The 22557-nt window shown below is 44.3% G+C and overlaps 1 protein-coding gene across 2 annotated transcripts in view; it reads left to right on the top strand.

The window, feature by feature from the left end:
• The window catches only part of LOC106603639 (zinc finger and BTB domain-containing protein 16-A), a 157537-nt gene that overhangs the window by 73414 nt on the left and 61566 nt on the right, over window positions 1-22557 (top strand). For both annotated transcript variants that reach the window (XM_014197535.3, XM_014197534.3), the window contains exon 3: window positions 3941-4038. In XM_014197535.3, coding sequence (XP_014053010.2) covers window positions 3941-4038 — 98 coding nt within the window. The remainder of the gene's footprint in view (window positions 1-3940; window positions 4039-22557) is intronic.

Genomic DNA, 22557 nt, shown 5'->3' with positions numbered 1-22557 from the left:
GAAGGACTTGTTCTTGAAGCAATTTCTAAATGTTTCCAAACTGTTCATACATGAAGGTGGATTCATATTTTAAAATGTAGATTATTCAACCCCTAACCAAACAGACGACTAAACCTCAGTTTGTTGTTTTTGTTAGTTTGCGGTTCAGTTGAGTACACTGTTTTAATGGCGTTACTAGTGCTCGTTTCAGGTGTTTTTTAATGGTGTCGTCTAGCGGGGACCCCTGCGTCGAGGGCCGCCCATGGACAGAACTATGATGTAGAGCCAGCCGGGTCAGCTGGCGAGGTGAAAAAGTTCCGATTTATACGAGGCGCGCTGTAACAGCTCAATAATACAGGCCTGTAACCTACTCCCGTTTCAAACACAGGTCTGATTTACGAGCCAGCACGCCACTCCAGCGCCCGAAATTAGGTGTTCAGCATATGTTTTGTTGACATAAATTTGAAATTTATTGCCGTTGTCAAAACTGACTGTTGGACAATGTCGCTTATTAACTGAGTAAATGGTTTGAGAGAGTTTTATGTCAGCTTCCTTAATGACTACAGTTAGTCTGTTTCAAACTAGACCCCCCACCCCAACACACACGCACTACCACCCCCTCATCTTCTGTTTCAGCAGCAAAGCAAGAAAGCAGCTGGCCATGGGGTGGGCCTGAGGTGTGTTTGTGTGTGTGCATAGGGAGGGAGTTAGTCCTGAGGGGACTGGGAGCTGCCACAGTTCACACACAGAGAGGAAAGGGAGGGCAGGGGTCTTATGTGCGGAGGTTACATCTGGCGGAGGTGTCAGAGCTCCTTGGTCAGAAACTAGAACTTAGAATAATTGCGCAGTCGTTTTGGCTTTTTCCCCTCTGTCCACCGCCACCCACCCCCAAATCATCTGCTTTTTAGCCAGGCTAATGGACCTGCCACCAGCACGGGACAGGAGGCTGTTAGCCCAAGCCCCAAGGAAGGGCTGCTGACTGCCACTGCGCAAAATCTCCAGCAAAGGTCACTCCGAGTTTCTGCTGCCTGTAAAATTAAGTAACCGTAAAAAGAAATGCTTCCATAAAAAACACAAAGTTAATGGTAACGTTGTTGCTTTCCGCCATTAACTTTTTTGCGGAGGGCGGGTTGGGTTTCATTCAAAGGTAGTTATCCGTTTTTCTTGGCAGTGTTCACATTTATGCAATGCTACGGTGCCTTATATTTTTATTTTAGGCAGGTAGCCTTACATTGTGTAGGTATTCTTAGCTTTCCCAACAGAAACGCTACACTAGTGATTATTTCGTGACAATTGCAATAGCCCTGCCTGACTGAGCGTACTCAATTGCCCAGCCTAATTTGGTTTGAAACACATGCCTCCTTAAGCTGCATAGCGAAGAACAGACGTAGCATGTTGCAACTATTCCCTAGTATCCTAAATATACAGAGCCCTATAAACCACTGTCAGTCTGGTAGAAACACCATCAGGTTCCTGTCTGCTTCATACGAGCCGGTCCGCAATTAGATTCAGCTCCAATCCCCCCAGATGGACAGCAGCCTCCTGTTTCCCACACCTCCCTCCTATCCATGCATTTAAGGTAGAGTCAGTACACATGCTCCCCTCTCTCCAGCCCCTTGCAGTCCCCTTAATAAGTCCATCTATTTCTTCATCAGCGTGCTGTACAGGGGGACAATGGCCAGATTGAGGGGCTACAACAAAAGGCCTTTGAAAAGCCTCCCAGAGTGTGTCCCCTACAGTAAGACGTTGTGCCTGTGTGCATCAGTCAGGGTCCCCAAGGTGCGCGGACCCCTGGTCTTTTCCCAGCTCCTCTCTCCTGCCTCAGCCGCTCACCCGTCCTCGTCTTTTGAAGTGGCCCCTTTTTATTTTTGGAGGCGTTTACAGGCCTATTTAATTACTTACAGCTTGCCTAAGGGCTTTGCTGCCTCATTCTTTCTTTTGTTTGTCGAGGTCTCTCCCCAAATCCTACTCTGTTAAGACAGCCATCAGGAATTTGGAAGGTTTTTCGCTAGTTTTATCAGGGTTTTTTTTCTCTCGCGCCCCTCTTCCTTTGTTCATTTTCTCTCCCTCTCCTTACCCTCAGTCCTCAAAACTGTTTTCCATTAATCTTTATTGAATTTATACCAGACATCCTCGCTTCATAACTCTTGCCACCATTGTCAAAACCGGCCTGATTTCAGTCGCAGCACAAAGGAGTTGTAAATCAATTTTGATTTGGCGAATGACATCAATCAATTGTCATTTTGATACCCAACATCCTCAGCCCTTTTGTGAGACGCGAAGATGGATCGCTGTGTCAAGTTTATGAAGTTTAGCAGATCTACCTATCAAGGGTATTGTTTCCCCAAGAACTGGCACACTAAGACTATTGTTTCCATCATCTGATGTGATACCAAGACACTCCAGCTTGAAGTGCTCTGATTATCACCTCATTCAGACATACAATGCATGAGACAAAAAATGGCTCCTCACCTGAACATAAATATAAAAAATGTATTTAGGGTATAGTTTTCACTCACATCCTTTTTACATAACATTTTCTCTCAGCTTTCGACTCAGTTTAGTAACATTAGTTTTATTTGTGCACAAATGGAATTGTGAGAACTGTAGCATATGTCTTTGTTTCCCATTCTGAGACCTACAGCATTTGGCGCGGAGGTGCAAACAATGAGCTAATTACTTTTCTGGTAACAGTTACAGAATGCTGTAAGTATGGTAATAAAAAGACATGTTTAACAAATTGCCAGTGGTCTTTGAGCTCCGGTGAGGCCCACTTAAGCAAGAACATCAATAAAACAATAAAGGGATTACCTGCTAGGGGTGAATTTTTTGACATTTGATGGGGGGGGTAGTGAACAGTGGTTTGAAGTCGTTCTGTGTGTGTGGATTGTCAAGCCATTCTTGACCTACTCATCTCTTCCTTGAAGGATGAAATGTGTCCTAAAGCTAAGTGTGTGTGTGCGTGGGTGGGTGGCTGCGTGCGTGCGTGCATGCACAGGTGGGTGGTTGCGCACGTGTTTCTCAAGTTAATTGAAGCTATCTGTAAAAATTACAATTTGTTTGTCAATCTGTGTGCCCTTTAATTGCTTCAGAACATATTTAGATATGTTTGAACAAAAGCCTGTTTTGGTTCTGCCCCCGGGTGTTTGAGGTTTTTGCAACAGATTGAGTTGTCAAAGTTCCTACTGCATCTCCAAACTGAAATCTTCCCATAGGTTGTCTTTCGATACTGTTGAAGGTTGTGTAGGTATGTAACCCCCCAGTTTTCTTTTCTGCGTAATTAAAGATTGACCCTTGGTTTAGGTTTGACCCTCTGGGCCACAACCATGTAGCCCTGCAGTACGTTGTTTCAACCCACGCCTTTCAGCTTAAAAAGCACCAACATGTTTTCTTTCAGGCGGCAGCCATTTTGACTGAGCGTTAAAGGAGCCATTCCCATAACAAATTTCTTATATAATAGGAATAGACAACGGGACTCAACTGGCGCGGCATCATAAAGGGTCGTAACATCATAAAGGGTCATAACATTAGCCTGCTTGCCTTTTACGTCTCTGTGTAAATCATCATCGTCCACTTTATAGGACCTAATCCATCCACTACTCTTGAGTTCTGTGATGGGTATGCATGCTCGCCACGGTAACACCACGGTGGAATAGCATTTAGTGATTTATAGCTAGAATAAAGTAAAGTTCCGATGCTGTCTTGCTATTTTTATTTACATTTACTGTTATGTTTTTATGTGCTAATTAATGGTTGGTGACATAGTCTTAAAAGACTATCTGAGAAGCAAAGTGTTTGACGATACGAGGATATCATTGTGAGCAGCACAGTATACAGTGATGTAGGCAGCTGAATGGCAATTCACAGGTTTCATTCAGAAATGTATCTCTCTGTCTGATTTTACATTGATTGTGAAATCGGGACAATGTCCTGATGATATGTTTCTTCCTCATCTTTACAGGAAGCTGCACAGCGGAATGAAGACCTATGGATGTGAGCTTTGTGGGAAACGCTTTCTGGACAGCCTACGCCTTAGGATGCACTTGCTGTCTCACTCAGGTAAGAATCAGCACATTCTACTCTATATTAGAACATTAGATAATGGAATTTAATATTGGCTGTACAATATACAGGCTTGATACTGAAATGGGATAACTAGTACTCGTGCATATGATTTAATGAACTGATAAAGACCCATAACATTGGATCTATTTCAGGATTTACATCGGGCTGCAGTGGTTTTAAATCAGCGTTCAGTGGAGATATTGGTCCCATTGGTTAGGGCCTGGGCCATGACATTAGCCGTCTAAAAGCCATGTAATTCAACACACAGCGGCTATTGATCCAGCCAGGCTGACACTCTGTCCACGGACAGCCTGTGGATTCAGGGGCCTACTTAGCACAGTTGGGCTTTTTTTTTTATTGGACTTCTTTTTTTAATAGGGAACTGAACTCGTCTCCTAAGGCCTTAAGTGCAGATGGATTTTAGACTGTCTGTAAAACCCATGGGACTTTGGGTTGCCTGTTGGTCGACCCCAACCATGTGTGGTTCTCCCCTTACCCCGCCACGTGTTGGCCTGATCTAAGGAAATATATTATTATTATTATTAAAGCCTGCTTTAAGGAAATATGTTTATTTTCGAATCCCCTTCCACATCCCCACGACAACACACCTGCTACTCAGAGAACACAAACACGCCTGCTACTCAGAACACAAACACGCCTGCTACTCAGAGAACACAAACACGCCTGCTACTCAGAACACAAACACGCCTGCTACTCAGAGAACACAAACACGCCTGCTACTCAGAACACAAACACGCCTGCTACTCAGAGAACACAAACACGCCTGCTACTCAGAGAACACAAACACGCCTGCTACTCAGAACACAAACACGCCTGCTACTCAGAACACAAACACGCCTGCTACTCAGAGAACACAAACACGCCTGCTACTCAGAGAACACAAACACGCCTGCTACTCAGAGAACACAAACACGCCTGCTACTCAGAACACAAACACGCCTGCTACTCAGAGAACACAAACACGCCTGCTACTCAGAGAACACAAACACGCCTGCTACTCAGAGAACACAAACACGCCTGCTACTCAGAGAACACAAACACGCCTGCTACTCAGAGAACACAAACACGCCTGCTACTCAGAGAACACAAACACGCCTGCTACTCAGAGAACACAAACACGCCTGCTACTCAGAGAACACAAACACGCCTGCTACTCAGAGAACACAAACACGCCTGCTACTCAGAGAACACAAACACGCCTGCTACTCAGAGAACACAAACACGCCTGCTACTCAGAGAACACAAACACGCCTGCTACTCAGAGAACACAAACACGCCTGCTACTCAGAGAACACAAACACGCCTGCTACTCAGAGAACACAAACACGCCTGCTACTCAGAGAACACAAACACGCCTGCTACTCAGAGAACACAAACACGCCTGCTACTCAGAGAACACAAACACGCCTGCTACTCAGAACACAAACACGCCTGCTACTCAGAGAACACAAACACGCCTGCTACTCAGAGAACACAAACACGCCTGCTACTCAGAGAACACAAACACATTTCTTGTTCGACATCCATAATAAAAAGCATGTCTGTATTAGAGCTGGCTGTGACATTTCTGAATACAACAGTATAATAAATACAGTGCAGGTCGGGGAGACCCCAACACATTCTCCCAGTTTCTCAGATTCTAGAGCCAAAATGCCATGACCTTAAAGAGTTTCTTCTTCTCTTGGAAAATCAGCATAGTTTGCCTCGTGCTGCAGCCTCCGACAACTCCTGCTGCGACAGTAAGATGGTGCATGTAATTAAACAATCCTTGGGGGAAGAATTATTGTGTGGTGGAAGTTTTAAAGTGAGTCCGGGTAATCCTGGGCTCAGACGCGTCTCCTTACCTCAAAGAAAGACTAGAGAAGACTTCAAAAGAGGGTTCTACTACATCTCGCCTAGCTCCCCAGCACCAGTGGAAACCAGTCTTTAGCAGCTAGGCTGCAGAGTAAAGGCTAACCTGGTTGGCCTTAGTTTCCCCAAACTGATTGAGTCCAGGTCTGGTCTGCAACATAATTAACCAAGTCATTCAGCAGATTATTGGTTCAATCATCAGCGTTGTGAGTCATGACTAGCACATTCCAGTGCAGCGGTTACTAAACTCTAAAGTTGACTGCTTTCAACAGGTGAGGGAGTGGGTGAATACTCTGCCCTGACAGATGGATGTTGGCTCAGATTCTTGGTCACCCTCCAGAAATACTCTGTAATTCATCGAAGTTGTCAATGAGTGTCAAGCTAAAAAGGAAAATGGCAAACATGGCTGGCTGCGTCGCGAGGACAAAAGGACAATCGTCTGCCTGCCATTTTACAAACATTTGAAACTCTAGGAAGAACCACAAGAAATTATTCCCCTCACAAATGAAGAGTGAGTAAAGGATGTGGGCATTGTATTTTTAGCTCCACCTCCGAAACTTTTGCGGTCCTGGCTTGCTTGACGCACAATACCAACCTGTGCTGTGTACACGTCAGTGTTGACACGTTGGAGCTTTGGTATGGCGTAAAGCAGACAAGTGCTTCTATCAAGACAGCAATGGTTAGGGGGAGACTAGTGATGAGCCGAAGCCCTTTGATTATTTATTTATTTATCTTTACCTCAGACTTTCAAGTCTTTTTTTTCCCCCCATCCTGGCCTCAGTGCCTGCCTCGATTTTTATTGTCTCTCGCTCCGAAATGACACATTACAAGCCCTTGTGCTTGCCCCCCTTCCTCTCCCCCTCCACCCACCACCACCACCCTTCACCTAGCCTCAGACATACAGAGAGAGAAAGAGAGATGGAGGGAAGGAGGAGGAGGAGTGCTTGTTGGTATGCATAGTGTACTGTGTGTGATGTGTACCATTTCAGCCGTCGCTGCCCCTCCCTGCTCAACTCTGCCAGTGCAGCCTGTCTCTCTCGCCTGCTCTCATTCACTCCGTGTGCTTGTTTTATCGGAGACTTGGCGGCTCGCCAGTCTGGGCTGCCTGCCACAGCAGAGGGTACAGTATGTACAGTGAGTCTTGTGCCAGTTTTTTTTTTTTTTTTTTTGCCGTGGTGTTGGTTGATCCCTCGGAGAGAGGAGGGTACCTGTTGAATGAGGGAGTCTGGTGGCACCGACGCAGTAAGCTGATTAGGGGGCCACGGGTGGGCTTGGGACCCGATAAAGGAATGGCGTGTGCCTGTGTTTTTCCCCAGGTTAATGTCACCGCGGCCTAGGAGCCGGGGGGGGGGGGGGGCAGGTCTGACTGGAGGAACAGTGACTCAGAGTTTTGGGATGGGAGAAGCTCCGGCCCATTCAGGGGTGTGATGTGAAATGCCATGGTATCCCTGTTGGTTGAGTGTTGTGGAATAGTCTTGGCCCACAAATACTTAGATGATTCATAGAGCTTATTCATATTGAAGATTTCTAGCAGAGGCACTCCGATGAGATTTCAATTGACATAATGTGTATATAAAGCATATACTTACAACTATTCAGCAAGCAACTTTTCATCTTAACCATATTACAAACTTGAATAATGCAACAGTTCACAAGCATGTGAAGACAATTAATGAAGTGAAGACAATTTATTTTCTCATCCCTACACTCATTACATTTTAGCTTCAAGACAAAAGCCCTCTAGCTAAAACTAAGAACATGTCTTCATGAAGTATGTTAACCTATCAAAAGTGAATGATTACCATGCTCATACAAATATGAAAGTACAGTAGGCCATCCTTAAAACATTAGAACAAACCAGGCTTCATTTTTATAAATATTATGGAAATCATCACGTGGTAAAACAAATTGCGTCTGAAAACGAGCGAGTTGACATCGGCTGTTTTACGCGGCTCAGCGCAGCCAGCCAAAGCACAGTTTATTTATTTTTTAAGCTACGGCGACAATTTCACAATGTAAAGTAACTGGCTGTTACTGCAATTTCATTTAAAAACTCAATAAACAAGTCTCAAATGTAAGGAAAACATCTATACATTTCAGATATTTCAAAAACATTGCTCTGCAATTAGGATTTTTACTGTAGGGGTGTTGCGCTCAGACACAATTATGTTTACACTGCCCTGCTCGGAGGGAGATGACTCTCGAGAAAGGAAGTTTACATTACAGTAATGTCTCTTGAGAATCTCTTGAATCTCCTTAACTCTCGTCAATGTGGAAAGAGCCATAGTTGCATTTTGAAAGCACATCGGTTATTTTTATGATGAGATAATTCTCTCCTCCCAACCATGGCTGTTCAGGCTCGGTGAGTGGAAAAAATACAGTATGTACCATCAAAGTAAGCGCTAATCCTCTGTTTACAGTACATAACCATCTGAGAGTTAGCAGATTAACCAGATGTATAGGCAGTCAAGTGGCACACACACACACACACACACACACACACACACACACACACACACACACACACACACACACACACACACACACACACCGAACATAGTCATTCAACAAATACGCATGCATGCACTCAGAAACACACACACACTACATTCAATCGATGAAACCGCTGCTAATGCCGGTGGACTACCAGGAAAAGGGAGGCATGCCACCTGTTTTGGGGTTACCAGATATTTATGCGATGGCTCACTGTTTGTCCCACCACCCTGGGGATTGTTCAACTCCCATTGCTAGCATTGCATTGCCTCTCCTGTTGGTCTTCCTGCTCTAACCCTTACTTGGGTTACAGTGTTAAACGTTAATGCTCCCTGCCCCATGGTTGTTTTAGACCTGGTCCATGTCACCAAGCTGACTGTAAATATCAATATCATTGGGTTGCCATTACAGCACAGAGAAGCCAAGGGCCAAGATCTTGCCCCCCCCCCCCCCCCCCCCCCCCCCCACCTCAAATCAACCCTGACATAGTTAACTCTCAGTGCACCTGACAAACACCTGCTCCCACTTCTCTGTGTGTGCCATATAAATGGCTAAAGCATTAAGACATTGAAAAATGTGAGGCATTTGAAAAAGCGAGTGCTGTGGAGGGGAGGAGAGGGGAAAAGACATAGGGGGGAGGAGGAGAAAAGCCCAGGGGAAGGTGTTCCCTCTCTTGCTGTCTCTCTCGCTGTCTCTCTCGCTGTCTCCCTTGCTGTCTCTATGTCTCTCTCTCTCTTTCCCTCTGCCTCCCACTCTCTCTGTTTCATTCTCCCTTTGCTACTGCTCTCTCTCCTCCCTCTCTTTCACTCACGAGCTCTCTTCCCTCTCATTCACTTTCTCTCTCTCTCCTTCCCTCTGCCTTGCTTTCACTCTCCCTCTGCCACCACTCTCTCTCTCTCTCTCTCCCTATCCATCTCTCTGCTGTCGGAGCAGAGAGCGAGGAGTGGAGCTGCTTGGCGGAGCTCTCTTGGCCCCGCTCCAGCTCTTCTCTCACTGATGACATCATGGTTGTGCCGGCAGGTCTGGATGTTCTGCCAGCATTCCAGTGCATTTATGATCGCTCGCAGATGTGTGTCCAGGAACATACTGTACCCAAACCATAAATTAATGAAACTTGACTGCCTTCCAAGCCACATATTCCAAAATAGAGAAGGGCCTTGCGACTTGAGACAGGGAAGGGGGAAGAGGAGGAGGGAATAGGGGGATGTTGTGGAGGGAAATCTCTTAAAAAGTTCAGGAGAAAAAAATGACTATGGAAAAAAATGACCAGTGATTTACATGTGTATTTTTCACAACAGCTAACACCATAGTCCACCGCCGCCACTCCTTCCCTCTATCCCTCCCTCCAGTACATTAGCACAGGATGACAGACAGCGTGGATAAATGGGCTGAGCTTCTGTTTGGCTGCGTGCCCTAACTCCTTTCTGGGGGTTTAAACCCATAATACTTTCCCTGACCTGTTGATGTACATTAAACCCCTATTTAAAACAACACTTGAATTATGTGGGGCATAAATCTGCCTACATTATACAGGTCCAGGAGAGATTATTGGGTCCCTGGTCGTAATGGCCTCAGTAATTGTCTGGCAACTGGATGGAACCAGTTAAGACATCCATCCATCTGGAATGGGACTTGACTGGGAATAGTGTTCCCTCAGTAGCCTGTGCCCTTTTAGCCGGAACTCAATGTACTTACCTGGCTGCACTCTATAAGCCTCTGAAAAAAGTGATGGTCTATCTAGGCTGTACAGTATGTGAGAGGGATGGCCTAGGCCCCTCAAACTCCACTCGGGACCTCGAAGCCAGTTCCACTGCATTTTTTTCATTGTTCCCCTCTAATCAGGGACTGATTTAGACCTGGGGCACCAGGTGTGTGCAATTAATGATCAGGTAGAACAGAAAACCAGCAGGCTCTGGACCTCGTAGGGTAAGAGTTGAGTATCCCTGGCCTAGGCTGTATTTGACATAATGTGAGAGGTGACACTTTTGGCAGTGAGTCATCTATCATTAAGCCATGACAGCACTGTGGATGGCCCAGTATTGATTCTCTTAAGGTTCTTCACTATTCCACCAGTAGGTGAGGCGCTACAGTGTTTGTATCATTGTAGTAAATCACTGATTACTACTGAATGTTGTGTCAAAGTTAGCTCACTATCTAAATTGGATCCTGTTTTAGTAACCTGCTATATTATGTGGTACATTTTTAAATCTGTGTGTTTTGACTGTTCTTGTACCATTCATTGAATTCTATGTCTAGTACTACATACAAACATCACCTAGAACGTGTTTCATTCTGTTGGCTAAAAATGCATTTGGTCCCGGCCTTAGATCTTCGCAACGAGGTCAGTTAAATTGAGTCAACATATTCTCAATGATTTACGATGCTTTCAACCTCACAAGTAGCGCCCATCGAATTACATCGCCGACATGGCATTTTATTTATACGATACAATACGAAATTCTAAATCGTCTTGTCCGTTAACCGTCCTTTTGTAAAAACATCTCTGGTGCACCAAAATAAACCTCAAAAGGAAGCTCCCAACTAGCCCATAATACCCCTGTAGGAAGAAAGGATCTGGATCTTACTCTGTGAGGGTATTGCCGCTTTAAATCCCTTTGGTTGCTAAGTAGCAAGTGCCCCTGTGCTCTAATGGGCTGATTTGGTATTCAGCTCGATGCCGGCTCTTATTTTTGTATGCGAGACAAAGTGTTTTGATGGAGGGTGATTGCGGCAGTGTCTGGAGGCTGTTTTTCAGTTTTATGGGCTGTACAGTACACTGTGTGCCTTTCTATAACAGAACACAGCCCATTGAATTTTGTATTTGCTTCATTTTTTTCTCCCTCTGAGCTGCTGCTGTCAGAGACGAGGAAAGGAGGTGGGGGCGGGGGTGTCCCTCACGGGTTCAGGGGAGAGAGAGACTGAATGGAAGTGCAGCTCTTATTCCTATAATAGTGAATGTTGCGCAAAGGGCTGTGCAAAGATCAGTTGGACTTTGCTTGCTCTAGGTATTTTATCTTTGGAGTAACTCTTTAGTGGAAGATCCCTGACAACGGCTCAAATAGGGAAGGGCAGGCACAATGGATTTGTCAGAATGACGGAGCCATTTATTTATTTGTTAATAGTGATAATCATTCTTTCCATTAAGCAATTCAGAGGAATGCCATACAGAATGATGAAATATAATGATAACATCAACACTGATCCCTTAAATGTCAACGTTGCCCACTTAACAAGACATGGAAGTTGATATTCAGGAAGTGATGTGAAGCAGTCATGATTAGTCAGAATAATACTTGCAAGGAAAGCCAGCAACATAAACAATGTTTACGGTCGAAAGTAATTGCAATTGAGAGGTGGTTATTATTGTTAGAAATTTTGGTTCAGCTTTAATTTACATTCAGCTTATAAAGGCGTCATAAAGCCTTCATAATTCCTTCATAAACACTACATACATGTGTAACAAAGCACATATAACTATGTCATGCTTTATAAAGGGTTCATAAATGTGTCGTAACTGTGTGACATAATCACCAATGTCAAATGTGACATAACCCACTGTGTTGAATATGATATAAACATGTGCTTTATAAAGGGTGACATGTTGTGCTGAAGGATGTCACACGCTCAAACTTAGGGCTATGTTTAGTTAGGGCTATGTTTAGTTAGGGCTAGGTTTAGTTAGGGCTAGGTTTAGTTAGGGCTAGGTTTAGTTAGGGCTAGGTTTAAAAACACATTTTAAGAATAGAAATTGTGAGAATGGGCAGGGATAAGCAATAATTTTTACTTTTTGACTGTGTTAAGTAGTGACGATGACAAATACTTTACTCAGTAAGGTCACAAATACTTTACTGAGTTACACTCCCACTAAGGCCAACTTTGAATTGTTGATATCCCAGGCTTATATGTGCAATAGCTTGGAGATGATGTTACACCAAGAAACACTTCACTTGATGAAAGCCCACAACCTAAAGAAATTGAAAGTGTCTATCTTCTGGAACCAAGTTACATGTTCCTTAGTACACAAACATGCACACAACAACAACGAGCCATACTGCACGGTGCTGGTCCCAGTCAGGTCTTTGACATGTTCACCCACTCCCCCTTGTAACAGGTTGTAATCAAGCCCTGGTCTCCAGCATGGGAACAGAAGGGGAATACCTGGTGCGGTAGTGTCAGGTTGGACTTATCCAAATCATCTTGGTTCTGACACACACACAAACGCAAGCTTTGCAGGTCCATCAACCCATTTAAAGTAATGCAACGCAGGACAGGCTAGATAAACTAGTAATATCATCAACCATGTGTAGTTTATTTATGATTGATTGATTGTTTTTTATAAGATAAGTTTAATGCTAGCTAGCATCTTACCTTGACTTCTTACTGCATTCGCGTAACAGGCAGGCTCCTCGTGGAGTGCAATGTAAAGCAGGTGGTTAGAGCGTTGGACTAGTTAACCGTAAGGTTGCAAGATTGAATCCCCAAGCTGACAAGGTAAAAATCTGTCGTTCTGCCCCTGAACAAGGCAGTTAACCCACCATTCCTAGGCTGTCATTGAAAATAAGAATGTATTCTTAACTGACTTGCTTAGTTAAAAAAATCAAAATAAATCCACTAATCCGCAAATCGGTGGCCAAAAATACCGATTACCGGTTGTTATGAAAACTTGAAATCGGCCCTAATTAATCGGCCATTCCGATTAATCGGTTGACCTCTAATATGGTGTAATTTCATGGAGCTCTGAATAATAGGAGTGTTGCTGGCCTTTTACTCCACCCATTCAATTGGCGGCCGAAGCACATCAGTGCGCTTACTGCACTACAGAAAACATGCTCAATGAATTAAAGGGCAACTAAACTCAAAAGTTTAAGATTTTTCCCAGACCTCAAAAGTCATCCCCTGATGTGGTATAAGCATTGTTGTGAACACAGAAAATCCAATGTAGTTATTTTTCTCTAAAAAAAATTGGGGAAAAAACTGTGATAACCAGAAAAACAATGGGAAATCCGAAGCCTGGAAAAACAAAACCAAGAGAACTGAATTTTGAGAAAAAAAAGTAAGCAGAAAATATTAATGGATTTTAAAAGTCCCTACCAATTTTTTTTGCTATGCATGACTGCACTTTAGAATGTGTGTCATCCTGCAGCACAGCATTTTGGAGGAAGTTCAGGTCAAGTCCAATATTGACCATGCACCCGAGGTTGGGCCATCCTAGAAATGTTTTAGTGAAATATATACAATTTAGCAGACACTTATCCAAAGCGACTTACTGTCACGGTTGTCATAGGAATGAGCGGACCAAAGTGCAGCGTGTGTCGTTCCACATTTTATTTATACTGTGAAACTATGCAATACATAAATAAACTGAATAAACAAAACAACAAACCGTGACGCAGAGGTGAAACATACACTACTCAAAATGAATCTCCCACAAACCCAGGTGAGACAAACACCAACTTAAATATGACCTCCAATTAGAGACAACGATGACCAGCTGCCTCTAATTGGAGATAATCTCAAACAAAGCCCAACATAGAAATACAAAAACTAGAACAACCCAACATAGAAATACAAAACTAGAACGTAACATAGAAAAAACTCAACTAGAACACCCCCCATCACGCCCTGACCTACTCTACCATAGAAAATAACAGGTTACCATGGTCAGGACGTGACACATACATTTTTACGTGTGGGTGATCCCAGGAATCAAACCCACTATCCTGGCGTTGCAATGCTCTACCAAGATGCATGACAAGGTTATAAATGTTTTGTGAAGCCTCAATTTAATGTGATTTATAAAGCCTTTATTAAGCGGTGCTTATGCCACCCTTTATAAAGCACAGGGTTTGTCATATTTGACATAGTGGGTTATGTCACACAGTTATGCCACATTTATGAACTCTTTATAAAGCATAACATATGGTTATAGGTGATTTGTAACACAGTCATGTAGTGTTCATGAAGGCTTTATGATGCCTTTATAAGCTGCATGTCATTTACAGCGGGACCAATCTTTTTATCAGCAGTAACATATTTGGAACTGCAGGCATAAGGAAACTTCGTAACTCAAGTTGCGTCTGCCTTCTAGAGGTATTGTATGTATTTATTTGCATGTCACGCACACAGGCTTATTTTCCAGGCAGAATTGATGATTTGTTTGTTCATAGGGTTCTGTTTGTGTTCAAAGATCAAGGAATTGATATCAGCTATAAATCTGTGTTTGCAAAGCAGTGGTATTGGATCAAACGAAAAGGGGGGGGGGGGGCAATGCAATAAAAAGACCCAGGGAAGTGTAGTGGAGGGGGACTAGGGGGAGCGCGCTTGGTTGTGAGAGAAGCTAAATTTAAATCGGAATTGGCCGACTTCCACAACCTTGCGGGCATTTTAATGAGTCATAATAACTTCATTTAAAACCAGCTGAGCAGAAAATAGTTTGGAGAGAAGCCTGTGGCCAGTATGGATTTGTGTTTTCGTCAGGCCCCACTCCCTTTCATGGGCCAGAGAGCCACAGACACACGACGCACATGCGTGTACAACACGCACACACACACACACACTGGATGGACATCTGACTGGGGTTACACACAATTATAGTTGCTGTGTGCCTGCGTGTCATGGTTTACGAACAATGACAGTTATGACATTTCATTTCACCATTTAAACCCCTTATTCATATCTTCTGTCTTCTCTAAACACAGACGTCTGTGGATGCAACTTGACCCACCCACTGTGCTGTTGTCTGCCCTCATGACGTCCATCCAGGCTCCACAGCTCCATTAAGGGATAACATCCTGGGTTCTAGTCACAGTTAATAACCATACATGTCAGTCCAACAAACTGTATATCATACAGTACATAGTCTGAATCATCACTGTATCTGTATCTGTATCTGTGAGGGCCCCTGATGGTTATTATTTATCTATATGGAACTAACTGATTAACTTACTCACCCAGAGGCCAGTTAACTGGAGAGAGTATGACCAACCTTTGCATAATTGTAAATGGTGAGAGTGAGCGAACATGTGGCCTCACTAATCAGACTATGTCACCCCTGCATCAAAAAGTCCAAATTAGAAGGAATTTTCTCTGAGAAGGAAAAACATTTATTGGAAGGAGGAAAATCAGCAAAATAGGCCTCTAATTCTCTATCTGGCGTAGCAGAAGACCATTGACATTGTTGTTCTAATGACATAACGATGTATCATACATTGCAGTGGCTATTAGATTATCTACTGTCTTTTTTCACAGAGGCAGTCTGGGTATGAGAGCAGGTTCCCGTGAGTGTGGGCGAGCACTGTCGTGTATCCTAAAATGATCTCACAACCATGCACTTCAGTCTTTCTATTAGCAGTCATCACAGAGAATGCATGGCTTTCTGTTTGTGTAATGCTATTAGGGAAATGTGCCATGTCAGACCTGACCACCATTCCAAACGTCATTGGGTGTGCATCCTTCAATTATGTGACAATCAGTTAACCTTGTAAAAGTTTTATGTACATAGTTGCCATTGCTGTCAAGCAAACAGCATTCTGTTGTATGGAGAAATGCTGGAATGTTCTCTGGTTAAGACCTACGCTTACTATAAATGCAATATGTTCTTGGTAATTTCTTATGAATTAAAATATATCTATAAAATACATTCCCTCCCAAAATATGCGAGTCTGATGAGATATTTGTGATAGAAATAAACTATCACAATGCCGACAGAGGAAAAGGAAACATGATTTGTTTGTCACGTAAAGAGCCGTAAAAATAAATATCCTCCGAGGCATGACTTTTAATGTATTATGTAAGTTGGATGATAGCTTTGGAAACTTCTAGATCAATTTCTCAGCGCAGATTAGAGAGCTATGAATCCCATTTATGGTAGAGGCTCCCTCATAAAAAGCTTTTTGAAACTTTTATATTTTTGGGATGAAGAGAGAATGAACCTGCTAAGCAAAGATCCGCCGGCGGCGCTTTCATGTGTATATATAAAAATAAAAAAAGATAAAGGCACTCCCAAAGCCATCTGGAAGTAGCCAGGACATACAAGGCTTGCTTTTATGCTGCTAATTCCACTTGGTGCAGCATAAAAGCAGAGTGTAGATATTGTGTTATAACTGTTGCAAACATGTAAATGGCCCCGGAATATTAATCTTGGTGGTCAGGCCGAGGGAGGATCATTTTTGACTGGAGTAAACAGGCTGTAGTTTGGGGCTCCGAAAGCCTCTCCGAGGAGATGCTACTGCTTTCTGTTAAATGTATGAGCCGTGACTAGCCAGTTGTCCCTTTTCAGGTCTGAGCACAGTCAATGGAGCTACTATACTACCCTTCCAGGTGTCAAAAACCTAGTTATAAATTTGGTATTTTATTAGGATCCCCATTAGCTGTTGCGAGAGCAGTAGCTACTCTTCCTGGGGTCCACACAAAACATGAAACATGACATAATACAGAGCATTAATAGACAAGAACAGCTTAAGGACAGAACTACATCAAAAGGATCAACTCCCCTTTCAGTTGTACAGTGGCAGCTTGTCCTATTTTTACCCAGCTGATTCTTGGCCTTTGTTGGCTCTCGGCCGGTGGCCTGTCATGTTCGGTTCTATCGTCGCTATATCTGGGTCCTGTGGTGCACGGCAGAGTGACTGACTGGGAGATGCTGAAAAGGAAGAGGGCGGTAGATCTGGAATGTGTGGCAGGACATTGTAAAAAAAAGTTTTAGTGAGGAAGTTAATGGTCTGTTGCACTGTCCACTTTTGTAAATAAATTATTTTTCGCTATTTTCCATTTCTCACCCTACTTTTTCCTTCCCTTTTCTACTTTTTCTTGCTAGGAAAGATTATGGCTCAGTCCCCCCGACTCCTTCTCCCCCTCTCAGACAAACATAATTACATAATGGAAAGAGCAAGCAGCAAACTCCTTTTGTGTCATTTGGCAAACACCTCGGCCAAAGATGAAGGTTTTTAGAATATTTAAATACTTCTACATGTAGAATTGATTTCACATCCTGTTTGAAGTTATGGCAATAAAACTTAAACCTGCGTTTAACGGGGTGAAAATATATTTTTGGATACAAGCGAAATAAGTATGTAAATCAGTGCACCTAAGTGCAGTTAAACACTGCATGTTTTCTGCATTTCCAGTTGTTCTGGTTTTTGGATTTCTGATAGTCTCCGCTTAGCCATATCAGCAGTTTGTTTCTGTTGGCTCGCAACCATGTTCTCCTAGCTGGACACTTAAGACATCCACATATTTCAGACTGTTCTCATCATTTAGGGATAATCTGTATTAATGATGTTCAACTGATACCAACAAATCTTCAGGTACATAGAGTCCCTTTGTTATTGGCAATGCATTACGGAAACGCTCACAACCCCATTGACAACGAATGGACTTGTGCATTTTTAAAGTCATCTGTTTACATTTCTGTCTGTCTTCCTTCCCAATCAAAGATTTCCCCTCCTTTTTCCTGTGTCACATTTACTGTCCTAGAGGTCATTGTGTTGCCTGCTGTCCCCTCCCCCCAGGCATTCTGACTCTACTCTGGCCTTAATAAACCCAGGAGTGCCTTTGACAACGTGTGACTTGAAAGCAGGAAATAATGGGCCCTAAATGCTAAATCTTTACAGGTTATTGACCTGTGGAGAAAAGCGTATGCAGCAGATTCTACCATCGTTCCAGTTTCCCCTTTCCAGCCCTATAGCCATTTTGTTTCACTGCAGACACTGTAGGACCTATTGGTCTACGGCTTCTGAACCAAGTACTCATGCCATCTTACTGGGTGAAATACAGCAACACATGGTTGTCTTTTGTGGCTGCAGCTTGTTGTCTCTTGTGAAATGTGAATACCAGGTTGCCCTGTCTTTAGTTGCTTTTTAGTTGCTGGACTCTTTTATGTTGCTGGTTCATTTTGCCTGGTACTGTTGAAAGGCATCTGTTGGACCCGTCTTCACACAGTCACCTTTTTCCCCAGGCAGAATATAAAAACTGGCAAATGACAGCCAAAACCGCCTTCCTTCCCCCCAGCCTACCATCCCTTTCTCCTTAGCAATAAAGGCATTTACAGCACTGTAAAAACATGCCAATTGCTGTATCCAGTGGGGTTGCTGTGGCCTGCGGTGGTTGTGGGGGACGAGGGTTCACCTCGCGGTCAGACTCAGGTTCTTATGGAAGAAAGCTGCTGCCTCCCGTCCTGCCGCCAATACCCAACTCCAAGGGTTATTGATCAGCTCCAACAGTTCAAATAAGTGTTTATGTCCTGGAACATTCCATGACTTTCCCGGGCCAGGGGGGTGACACTGGGTCTGGAGATGTTTGATAGAAAAAACTGTCCCCCACTAATCATGGCTACCGTTGTGAACTGTGGATGTGAATTTTTCAGTGCATTGGTATACATTGCGGCCTGCATTACGCACCGTGGCCTGTCTCTGTTGGTTCAATCCCAGATTCACTTGATTTGAGTGCAAAGAGAAAACCACATCACTTGCATAAAACCATTCAAATGAAAGCTGTCTTACCCAGCAATGTACCAACTACTCAATAGGAAACTCATTCCTAACAACCGGCCCCAACTGACCTGACATCCACATTAGGAAGTGGTCTCCCTCTGTTGTGGAGACCAAGGCTATTAATATCAGGGCCCTTGGCCCTGAGGAATGGCCCCTGTGTTAGAGGGAGCAGAGGGGGAACAGGGGCAGCCAGCCTTACTGACTGACCTTCGGGATGTCCCGTCCTCATTTCCTGCCACTTCACACCAGGAGAGCCCGGGTGGTTCCTCTCTCTGCTCCCGGCCCAGCTCCCGTTTCTTCCCCAAAGCTTTAAGAGGCCTTTGTGTCAGAGCGCCGAAACCGAGGGGGAGCATGCCAACATGTCATACCTTAAGAACATCCACTGACCCCTCTGGAAAAAAGGGGGTTTAGGAAAAGCCAGAGAAATATGGAACCTTTCACCTCTGTGACAGAGATGGGAGGTGTTGGGGAGGAAGAGTAAGAGGTCGTTTGGTGGGCTGGAAGGGTTTGTTTGTTTTGGCCCAAACAAGGTCGAGGCTCAGAATACTGTACTGCCTGAACAAGGCTCTGATGTCAGCCCAGGGGAGAGGAAGGGTTATGTGGACTAAGATGCCCCCGGTCTCCCCAGGGCAAGAGTGCTGAAAATGGCTTCATTGTAGTGACGAAAAGGACGAGCAACAGAGAGAGGAAGAAAAAAAACGTGTCTGTGACCTACTGGACAGACAAATTGGTTTGCAGGCAAAAATGGATTAAGAGTATGGTGACTGACTGTGCTGCAGCGTGTCCATTTTGAGGGTTTGAATTTAGACTGCTTTGGTGTGTGTGTGTGTGTGTGTGTGTGTGTGTGTGTGTGTGTGTGTGTGTGTGTGTGTGTGTGTGTTTCTGTGTGTGCATGCATATGCCCTGACATTTGGCAAGTCAATATTTGTCTGCTTTCCTTTTCTCTAGACATCCTTGTTCTGAGCAGTAGACCATAAAGCTCTCAAATGTGGCCCGAAGATTTTCTCTATCTTCTTTTATTTCCTTTTTCCACTTGTGATAACAATATCATTGTCAACCAGCTAGCCGCTCTCCCATGTCCTTATGTCCAGGATTTGCATGGGGAAAAACACAGGTTTATCTTCTCTTATCTACTGTACAGTGTTTGCTCACACAATCGGTGCAATTCAAAGTATTTGTTCTGTGGGTCTGTATGTGTGTGTGTGTGTGTGTGCGAATGTGTTGCACGTGTCTGTCTATAACTAGCTTTGTCTAGTTCTGTACATTACTGTATGTGTTTGTTAGTCTGTGTTGTGTGCCCTTGGTCTGTGTGTGCATTGTCTGCATGTACGTAATACACTGTGTTTTATGAGAGGAATCCTGATTGTGGCCCAGGATTTTTGTCTTGGTTGATGAAAAATATGCTGCCTGCGATACACATCTACTTGAGTGAGGGAACACACAGTTCTGGGCTGTCCTTTCCAATTGGCAGTCTCCGTGCTGTTCTGTGACTGATAAGAGGATAGTGTAAATATAACTGTACAGCACAGCTCGTTACCGCTGAAGGGAGAGGTGAGGGAGGGGAAAAAAGGGAGAGTGTGGTGTCTGTACTGTTTTGACGAAAGAGTGTGTGTGTTTTTATGGATTTTTTGCAGTTTTTTTGGTACTGAGTGTAAGTGTCTTACTTAACCCATTTGTGTAGGCTCACTGAACAGCCAGGCTGTGTTTTGTTGGTGCCTGTGTTTGTCTGCTTGAGCATCCCCCCTCTCCCTCTCCCTCTCTGCCTCTCTGCTTCTCTCCCTCTCTGCTTCTCTCCCTTTCTGCCTCTGCTTCTCTCCCTCTTTGCCTCTGCTTCTCTCTCTCTCTGCTTTACCCCTCTGCCTCTCCCCCTCTGCCTCCCTCTCTACAAAAGGAGCAAACTGCATCTTCTGTTTGAGAGGTGATGTTGAATGTCAGAGTTATGTGATCACATTGCAGGCTGAGGGCTGGCTCTGTGTGGCTGGTTGGTGGTGTGGTGGGGCTCCATTAGATTGGGTTAGCTCAGACACCGTGTGGTGGGCTACTGGCACTTCCAATCATGGGTACCCCCCTAAACATCCATGACCACTCCAAGGGAGCATGGAAAGGCGGGACACTACACCTCCCCTTCTACTCTGTGCTGTGAGTAGGAGGAGGCAGCTGTTCTCTTTTGTTTAGAAACGCCAAAATCCCACTGCCCGCAGCGTTGTGTAATATTTCAGAGGAGGAAGTGAAAAGGGAAGAGTCAGTCAGTGGCACGTGGCACAACCCCCCCCCCCACTCCCCCTCGTTTTACTTGGGTTATTCGAAGCAACAGTTTTGCAAGGCCTATTATGTCAGGTTAGGGCACGGTTGTGGCAACTTGGAGGGAGGCCGGGGAGAGAGGAAGCGGGAGTTGTTGGAGAACAATTATTTTATAGCCACTTCTTTCTCTCCTTCTTTTTTTCTCTCTCTGGAGAGGCAAGCAGTTATTTTGAGCAGCAGAGTTGGTGTTGCCACGGCACTACCCGGGGGCAGAGGGTTGGGGGGGAGAAGGGAGAAGGGAAGGATGGTGCCGGGGGGGGGGTTTTCTCTCACCCCTCGTCCCCACCCTTCTCCTCTCCTCTGTCCGGCTAACGATGCCTTCTATTGATCAAAGGGAAATAAGAAAGGGGGTGAAAATGTATCACTTTAATTTGTGTTACGGTTTTTCTGAGGCCCCCAGAATGGTTCCTCCTTGCCTGCTGGGTGGCTGGCTGACTGGGTGCTGTAGCTTCTCTCTCCGTCCTCCTCCCCGCTCAGACAGTAATGAGCCACACCAATGAGATGCCACAGAGGTTTTGTCCTCGTAGAGACACGGCATCACACTGCCACTTCCTCTAAGAATTTATGTCCATGTGCCTTGGTGTATACTCCATCGTGGGCCTGTTTAGTACACGGCTTCGGCCTCCCTGGGGAGAGGTTAGAGTGTTGCGCCATCTGTGGTGCCCTGGTTCACTATCTCTACACTGTGCTGGTTCCACCCAGGTAAAGAATGTATTGGCTCATGGCCCCATTTAGTGAGGACTGCTCATGGTTACAGTACGTTGACTGAAACAAACAATCAACTAAAGCATTATAGACAGTGTTAAGGCAAGGAGTTTTTCTAGACCATGTGACCCACCAGGAAAAACTCTTGGCTCTATAATATCCAATAATCTCCATTGGTCTCTGGAAGAAGCAGGGGGAGCTGATTTTATTAATGAAAATGTAAAATGAGATACTCTGTCTATATCTCACCCGAATGTGGTTCCCTCTCCAAAGGTTAAGTATTTATTTTAACTGACTCATTTTGCCATATGTTCAACTCTGCATTAAACATCCCTGGCCATACGTTATATTAAAATATGCATAACATCAAGAGTATTACTTTGGCAATTTTTTACTGAAGGCCATATCTCAGTGAAAAAAATACCTATATTAACTATGGTTGGGTGGTATCCAGATTGTCATACCTTCAAAATGTTCCTGTTCTCTACCGGAGTATTCGGTATTATCGGAATAAGGGCCGCTATTTCTTCCCAGGGATCTTGATCTAGGAGTGGATTGATTTGTCTCTGCTGTAACCAATAAGCTTGATCTTGCAAGCTAGCCACTTAACTAGCAAGTTATCACACCAAATGCATAGCTGGAGCCCTGAGCT

The sequence above is a fragment of the Salmo salar genome, chromosome 04, assembly GCF_965601325.2.
Source record: "Salmo salar chromosome 04, fSalSal1, whole genome shotgun sequence".
NCBI lineage: Eukaryota > Metazoa > Chordata > Actinopteri > Salmoniformes > Salmonidae > Salmo > Salmo salar.
The sequence above is the reverse complement of the archived record's forward strand: the minus strand, read 5'-3'. Positions and strand labels throughout refer to the sequence as shown.